The 9025-nt window shown below is 44.9% G+C and overlaps 1 protein-coding gene across 1 annotated transcript in view; it reads left to right on the forward strand.

The window, feature by feature from the left end:
• Positions 1-8697, forward strand: part of LOC124141128 — a 10787-nt gene extending 2090 nt beyond the window's left edge. Inside the window, exons 2-4 of the mRNA XM_046509030.2 lie at positions 90-151; positions 5506-5631; positions 7131-8697. Coding sequence (XP_046364986.2) covers positions 90-151; positions 5506-5631; positions 7131-8336 — 1394 coding nt within the window. The 3' untranslated portion in view covers positions 8337-8697. The remainder of the gene's footprint in view (positions 1-89; positions 152-5505; positions 5632-7130) is intronic.
• The last annotated feature ends 328 nt before the right edge of the window (positions 8698-9025 follow it).

A 9025-nucleotide genomic window follows, 5' to 3' on the forward strand; every position in this document is an offset into this window, starting at 1 on the left:
CTCTAGCAGTGATTCAGATCATAAGGACTAGTGGCAATTCTTCCCAAGTTGTGTGTTTGATTTCTGCCATGTTGATCCCTGTGTTCTAGTGTTGAAGTACTGGTTTGCTGCATCGGAGAGTGGGCTCGTGCCACAGACGGGAAACGTCCTGGTGAGTTCCAGAAACTGTACATCATGGATACACTCTTCCTCTAAAACAAGCACCCAATTCTTGTTGGTGACTAGAATGTAATAGCCCCATAGTGAAGGTGTGGACCCAAGTACCCCATGCTTGTAATAAGAACAACAGCCCCATAGTGAAGGTGTGGACCCAAGTACCCCATGCTTGTAATAAGATTATAAACCTATTCATTGGGATCTCTATTAAGTAAGAGAGTTCTTTCTATATGCATTAAAAACCTATTGTGACCGGCTTCGCCCCCTTGGTTTTTCCCTCTCCCCAGGGCATGCTCTGTCTACCAAAACCTCGTAAGCGTGTTTTCTCCAATCCATAACAGCTCCATAGTGAAGGTGTGGACCCAAATACCCCCTGCTTGTAATAAGAATAACAGCACCATAGTGAAGGTGTGGACCCAAGTACCCCCTGCTTGTAATAAGAATAACAGCTCCATAGTGAAGGTGTGGACCCAAGTACCCCATGCTTGTAATAAGAACAGCTCCATAGTGAAGGTGTGGACCCAAGTACCCCCTGCTTGTAATAAGAATAACAGCCCCATAGTGAAGGTGTGGACCCAAGTAACCCCTGCTTGTAATAAGAACAACAGCTCCATAGTGAAGGTGTGGACCCAAGTAACCCCTGCTTGTAATAAGAACAACAGCTCCATAGTGAAGGTGTGGACCCAAGTACCCCCTGCTTGTAATAAGAATAACAGTTCCATAGTGAAGGTGTGGACCCAAGTAACCCCTGCTTGTAATAAGAATAACAGCTCCATAGTGAAGGTGTGGACCCAAGTACCCCATGCTTGTAATAAGAATAACAGCTCCATAGTGAAGGTGTGGACCCAAGTACCCCATGCTTGTAATAAGAATAACAGCCCCATAGTGAAGGTGTGGACCCAAGTACCCCCTGCTTGTAATAAGAATAACAGCCCCATAGTGAAGGTGTGGACCCAAGTACCCCCTGCTTGTAATAAGAATAACAGCCCCATAGTGAAGGTGTTGACCCAAGTACCCCCTGCTTGTAATAAGAATAACAGCTCCATAGTGAAGGTGTGGACCCAAGTACCCCCTGCTTGTAATAAGAATAACAGCTCCATAGTGAAGGTGTGGACCCAAGTACCCCATGCTTGTAATAAGAATAACAGCTCCATAGTGAAGGTGTGGACCCAAGTAACCCCTGCTTGTAATAAGAACAACAGCTCAATAGTGAAGGTGTGGACCCAAGTACCCCCTGCTTGTAATAAGAACAACAGCTCCATAGTGAAGGTGTGGACCCAAGTAACCCCTGCTTGTAATAAGAACAACAGCTCCATAGTGAAGGTGTGGACCCAAGTACCTCCTGCTTGTAATAAGAATAACAGCTCCATAGTGAAGGTGTGGACCCAAGTACCCCATGCTTGTAATAAGAATAACAGCTCCATAGTGAAGGTGTGGACCCAAGTAACCCCTGCTTGTAATAAGAACAACAGCTCAATAGTGAAGGTGTGGACCCAAGTACCCCCTGCTTGTAATAAGAATAACAGCTCCATAGTGAAGGTGTGGACCCAAGTACCCCATGCTTGTAATAAGAACAACAGCTCCATAGTGAAGGTGTGGACCCAAGTACCCCATGCTTGTAATAAGAAGAACAGCTCCATAGTGAAGGTGTGGACCCAAGTAACCCCATGCTTGTAATAAGAACAGCTCCATAGTGAAGGTGTGGACCCAAGTACCCCCTGCTTGTAATAAGAATAACAGCCCCATAGTGAAGGTGTGGACCCAAGTACCCCATGCTTGTAATAAGAACAGCTCCATAGTGAAGGTGTGGACCCAAGTAACCCCTGCTTGTAATAAGAACAACAGCTCCATAGTGAAGGTGTGGACCCAAGTACCCCCTGCTTGTAATAAGAATAACAGCTCCATAGTGAAGGTGTGGACCCAAGTAACCCCTGCTTGTAATAAGAACAACAGCTCCATAGTGAAGGTGTGGACCCAAGTACCCCCTGCTTGTAATAAGAACAACAGCTCCATAGTGAAGGTGTGGACCCAAGTAACCCCTGCTTGTAATAAGAACAACAGCTCCATAGTGAAGGTGTGGACACAAGTACCCCATGCTTGTAATAAGAATAACAGCTCCATAGTGAAGGTGTGGACCCAAGTACCCCATGCTTGTAATAAGAATAACAGCTCCATAGTGAAGGTGTGGACCCAAGTAACCCCTGCTTGTAATAAGAACAACAGCTCCATAGTGAAGGTGTGGACCCAAGTAACCCCTGCTTGTAATAAGAACAACAGCTCCATAGTGAAGGTGTGGACACAAGTACCCCATGCTTGTAATAAGAACAACAGCTCCATAGTGAAGGTGTGGACACAAGTACCCCATGCTTGTAATAAGAATAACAGCTCCATAGTGAAGGTGTGGACCCAAGTACCCCATGCTTGTAATAAGAAGAACAGCCCCATAGTGAAGGTGTGGACCCAAGTACCCCATGCTTGTAATAAGAATAACAGCTCCATAGTGAAGGTGTGGACCCAAGTACCCCATGCTTGTAATAAGAATAACAGCTCCATAGTGAAGGTGTGGATCCAAGTAACCCCTGCTTGTAATAAGAACAACAGCTCCATAGTGAAGGTGTGGATCCAAGTACCCCCTGCTTGTAATAAGAATAACAGCTCCATAGTGAAGGTGTGGACCCAAGTAACCCCTGCTTGTAATAAGAATAACAGCTCCATAGTGAAGGTGTGGACCCAAGTAACCCCTGCTTGTAATAAGAACAACAGCTCCATAGTGAAGGTGTGGACCCAAGTAACCCCTGCTTGTAATAAGAATAACAGCCCCATAGTGAAGGTGTGGACCCAAGTAACCCCTGCTTGTAATAAGAACAACAGCTCCATAGTGAAGGTGTGGACCCAAGTACCCCATGCTTGTAATAAGAACAACAGCTCCATAGTGAAGGTGTGGACCCAAGTACCCTATGCTTGTAATAAGAATATCAGCTCCATAGTGAAGGTGTGGACCCAAGTACCCTATGCTTGTAATAAGAATATCAGCTCCATAGTGAAGGTGTGGACCCAAGTACCCCCTGCTTGTAATAAGAATAACAGTCCCATAGTGAAGGTGTGGACCCAAGTAACCCCTGCTTGTAATAAGAATAACAGCTCCATAGTGAAGGTGTGGACCCAAGTACCCCATGCTTGTAACAATAATAACAGCCCCATAGTGAAGGTGTGGACCCAAGTACCCCATGCTTGTAATAAGAATAACAGCACCATAGTGAAGGTGTGGACCCAAGTACCCCCTGCTTGTAATAAGAATAACAGCTCCATAGTGAAGGTGTGGACCCAAGTACCCCATGCTTGTAACAATAATAACAGCCCCATAGTGAAGGTGTGGACCCAAGTACCCCATGCTTGTAATAAGAATAACAGCTCCATAGTGAAGGTGTGGACCCAAGTACCCCATGCTTGTAATAAGAATAACAGCTCCATAGTGAAGGTGTGGACCCAAGTACCCCATGCTTGTAACAATAATAACAGCCCCATAGTGAAGGTGTGGACCCAAGTACCCCATGCTTGTAATAAGAATAACAGCACCATAGTGAAGGTGTGGACCCAAGTACCCCATGCTTGTAATAAGAAGAACAGCTCCATAGTAAAGGTGTGGACCCAAGTACCCCATGCTTGTAATAAGAATAACAGCTCCATAGTGAAGGTGTGGACACAAGTACCCCCTGCTTGTAATAAGAATAACAGTTCCATAGTGAAGGTGTGGACCCAAGTACCCCATGCTTGTAATAAGAATAACAGTCCCATAGTGAAGGTGTGGACACAAGTACCCCATGCTTGTAATAAGAATAACAGTTCCATAGTGAAGGTGTGGACCCAAGTACCCCATGCTTGTAATAAGAATATCAGCTCCATAGTGAAGGTGTGGACCCAAGTACCCCCTGCTTGTAATAAGAAGAACAGCTCCATAGTGAAGGTGTGGACCCAAGTACCCCATGCTTGTAATAAGAATATCAGCTCCATAGTGAAGGTGTGGACCCAAGTACCCCCTGCTTGTAATAAGAATAACAGCCCCATAGTGAAGGTGTGGACCCAAGTACCCCCTGCTTGTAATAAGAATAACAGCCCCATAGTGAAGGTGTGGACCCAAGTACCCCATGCTTGTAATAAGAATAACAGTCCCATAGTGAAGGTGTGGACACAAGTACCCCATGCTTGTAATAAGAATAACAGTTCCATAGTGAAGGTGTTGACCCAAGTACCCCATGCTTGTAATAAGAATAACAGCTCCATAGTGAAGGTGTGGACCCAAGTACCCCATGCTTGTATTAAGAAGAACAGCTCCATAGTGAAGGTGTGGGCCCAAGTACCCCATGCTTGTAATAAGAAGAACAGCCCCATAGTGAAGGTGTGGACCCAAGTACCCCATGCTTGTAATAAGAAGAACAGCTCCATAGTGAAGGTGTGGACCCAAGTACCCCATGCTTGTAATAAGAATAACAGCTCCATAGTGAAGGTGTGGACCCAAGTACCCCATGCTTGTAATAAGAATAACAGCTCCATAGTGAAGGTGTGGACCCAAGTAACCCCTGCTTGTAATAAGAATAACAGCTCCATAGTGAAGGTGTGGACCCAAGTACCCCATGCTTGTAATAAGAATAACAGTTCCATAGTGAAGGTGTGGACACAAGTACCCCATGCTTGTATTAAGAAGAACAGCTCCATAGTGAAGGTGTGGACCCAAGTACCCCCTGCTTGTATTAAGAATAACAGCCCCATAGTGAAGGTGTTGACCCAAGTACCCCCTGCTTGTAATAAGAATAACAGCTCCATAGTGAAGGTGTGGACCCAAGTACCCCATGCTTGTAATAAGAATAACAGTTCCATAGTGAAGGTGTGGACACAAGTACCCCATGCTTGTAATAAGAATATCAGCTCCATAGTGAAGGTGTGGACCCAAGTACCCCATGCTTGTAATAAGAATAACAGCCCCATAGTGAAGGTGTGGACCCAAGTACCCCATGCTTGTAATAAGAATAACAGCTCCATAGTGAAGGTGTGGACCCAAGTACCCCATGCTTGTAATAAGAATAACAGCTCCATAGTGAAGGTGTGGACACAAGTACCCCATGCTTGTAATGAGAGCAGACATTATAGGGGATTTCTTGTGGGACCTGTCTGAGTGTGTTATCAAGCCCAAATTTAATGGATCATTGTTTTTATTGTTTATTTATCATTTAACGCCACATTTAGCAATATTCCAGCTGTGTGACATCTATCTGTAAATAACCAAGTTTCTCCAGACAATCCAGTGATCAATGTTATGAGCAACATCCAATGTGTTATTTTTTTGCCCGACAGTTCCACATCGACGGTCACAGTGACGGTGGTGTCCCACACCAACTCGATGTGTTGCCTCTGTTCCGAGCCCCTGTCAACATCCAGGAGGTCAATAACATGATGCAAAGAAATGATGTATTTATTGTGGTAAGTACACCGTATTACAGAGAAATGATGTGTTTATTGTAAGTGCATTGTAGCACCAATGATAGACTACTACCAGTAATATACCTGCCCAAATGATAGCCCGATGAGAGACCAGTGCCGATGATCGACTAGCACCAAGGAGAGACCAGTGCCGATGATCGACTAGCACCAAGGAGAGACCAGTACCGATGATAGATTGATACCAATGAGAGACCAGTACCAATGATAGATAAGTACCAATGGCAGACCAGTACCGATGAGAGACTAGTACCGATGAGAGACCAGTACCAATGATAGATTAGTACCAATTAGAGACCAGTACCAATGATAGATTAGTACTGATGATAGACGAGTACCAATGATAGATTAGTACTGATGATAGACGAGTACCAATGATAGATTAGTACCGATGAGAGACCAGTACCAATGATAGATAAGTACCAACTAGAGACCAGTACCGATGAGAGACCAGTACCAATGAGAGACCAGTACCAATGAGAGACCAGTACCAATGAGATACCAGTACTGAAGAGAGACCAGTACCAATGATAGATTAGTACCAATGAGAGACATGTACCGATGAGAGACCAGTACCAATGATAGATTAGTACCAATGAGAGACCAGTACTGAAGAGAGACCAGTACCAATGATAGATTAGTGCCAATGAGAGACCAGTACCGATGAGAGACCAGTACCGATGAGAGACTAGTACCAATGAGAGACCACTACTGATGAGAGACCAGTACTGAAGAGACTAGTACCAATGAGAGACCAGTACCGATGAGAGACCAGTACCAATGAGAGACCAGTACCAATGAGAGACCAGTACTGAAGAGAGACCAGTACTGAAGAGACTAGTACCAATGAGAGACCAGTACTGAAGAGAGACCAGTACTGATGAGAGACCAGTACTGAAGAGACTAGTACCAATGAGAGACCAGTACTGAAGAGACCAGTACCAATGAGAGACCAGTACTGAAGAGAGACCAGTACTGAAGAGACTAGTACCAATGAGAGACCAGTACTGAAGAGAGACCAGTACTGAAGAGAGACCAGTACTGATGAGAGACCAGTACTGAAGAGACTAGTACCAATGAGAGACCAGTACCAATGAGAGACCAGTACTGAAGAGAGACCAGTACCAATGAGACCAGTACTGAAGAGAGACCAGTACCAATGAGAGACCAGTACTGAAGAGAGACCAGTACCAATGAGAGACCAGTACTGAAGAGAGACCAGTACCAATGAGAGACCAGTACTGAAGAGAGACCAGTACCGATGAGAGACCAGTACCAATGAGAGACCAGTACCAATGATATATTAGTACCGATGATAGACGAGTACCAATGATAGATTAGTACTGATGATAGACGAGTACCAGCGACATACTAATACTGGTGATAGATAAATACCGATGATAGACTTGTACCAGTGATAGATAAGTAACGTTGATAGACAAGTACCAATGATTAAACCTACAAATTGTTCTTCACTTCAGGCTGCGGCCCTTGCTGGCCTCATCGACCGCTACATCTGGGTGTGGCCTCCGTGGGATGAGCCGAATCATGAGTCTGATCACGTGATCATGGACATGCAGGTTGGGTACGTGCGCCCGTCCATGTTGGACACCGACAAGCTGGAACTGTGCTACTGCATGGAGATGCGGGACGCGGACATCAGCGAGTGTCGGATGAGGAATGTCTCAGACCCTGAAGGTGACGGAACACTGATTGGTCGGTCAGGGTGTAATCTGAACAAATCAGGAACAGTGGAGGTCGTGAGTGAACAGAAAGCCATTTCCTTGATGCAGACGAGACAGTGGATTAACTCCCATCATAGAGTTATCCTTGACATTGATGAGGACTATTATGGCTGCCAGTCCGCTGGAGAATCTGTGTACTCTACAGGAATCAAGTCAAGTGTGCTCAACTCTATATCTCATATCATGTGTGAGATGTTCTGTGCCCGAAGTGTCCACCACGAGACGCTCATCGACACATTCTTCCACACCCTTGTGCAGCTCGTCCACAGGTTAAAGACAGACGCGGAGACGGTTCTCAAAGACAGCACAAAACACAAGAAAAACCTGGAGGTACAAAAAATAGTGTTCACAATCGTACCAGAAATATTTCAACAACTGAATCAGGATCCAGTCGGGGAAATACTATGTAACAACCCCACTGACATGGTGAATGAGTTGTTCTTACAAGGAATTTTTCGCAATATAGTACACATGAATATCCAACAGTTAGCAAGTCTAGCAGAGACAGGGGTCTGCCTTCAGTTGTCACCAAAAGCCTATTTCTATGACGTAGCGAGTAGCGTCCATGTTTGTGAAGGAGCAAACTCACCCAACAGCTCAATGGTTCTTTTTCATACACCAACACCGTTCGAGGTTCATGAAAGAACAATTAATTTAAAAAAGCTACTTAATTCTAAATCAATCAATCCCTCCTTGATAACAGTGTGTCGGTCAGTGAGAGACGGGTACACACCACGTAAACTGTTCCCGCGTATCGAGGCAGACATCTTGAAGCTTCTCCATCATGTGTTCCCCGATGTTCACTATGTCTCCGTGTACCATGACAAAGACCTGCTTGGTGGCGCCAGTGGCTGGCATGACAGACACTTCCATTTTGAAAGTACTTACGTATATAAGCTTCTTCAGAAGTATCCCCTCACCAAAGAAAGCCCATATTTGTGATATCTGACAGAAGCATTTCGAAGCTGTGGTATCAGTGAATACAGACTGGACATGGATTTCAGTTGCTATTTTCTTTCAGTGCACTGATGCTTTGTACAGATGCTAGTATCCAGTGTTTGAAATAATAGCTGCCCATGGGCCAGCAGCAGGCTGATCTTGCAGGATGGCCGTAGTTTCAAGTTTGTATGGGTCCTTAAGGCCTGCAGTAAATGTACATGTCAATTTATCTGTCAAAATAAGCTGGTTTTTTTTATGAGGGCAAGAAGAGTTAAGTTAGGGTTGGTTGGTTGGTTTGTTGTTTAACGCCACACTCAGCAATATTCCAGCTATATGACAGCGTTCTGTAAATAATCGAGTCTGGACCAGACAGTCCAGTGATTGACATCATGAACATCGATCCATGCAATTGGGATCGATGACATGCATCAACCAAGTCAGTGAGCCTGACCACCCGATCCCGTTAGTCGCCTTTTACGACAAGCATAGTCGCCTTTTACGGCAAGCATGGGTTGCTGAAGACCTATTCTACCCCGGATCTTCACGGGTCAGTTAAGTTAAGGCCTGCGCCTCGTAAGTCTGTGGGTCCTGATGGCAGCCTGCTATTCTTTTGTATTTCAAACACTGCCAGTATCTTTGTCAAACAAGCGTAAATAGTCATATATCTTGTTGTTCATCATCAACACTTTAGT

The sequence above is a fragment of the Haliotis rufescens genome, unplaced genomic scaffold (assembly GCF_023055435.1).
Source record: "Haliotis rufescens isolate VD_foot unplaced genomic scaffold, xgHalRufe1.0.p SCAF_11, whole genome shotgun sequence".
NCBI lineage: Eukaryota > Metazoa > Mollusca > Gastropoda > Lepetellida > Haliotidae > Haliotis > Haliotis rufescens.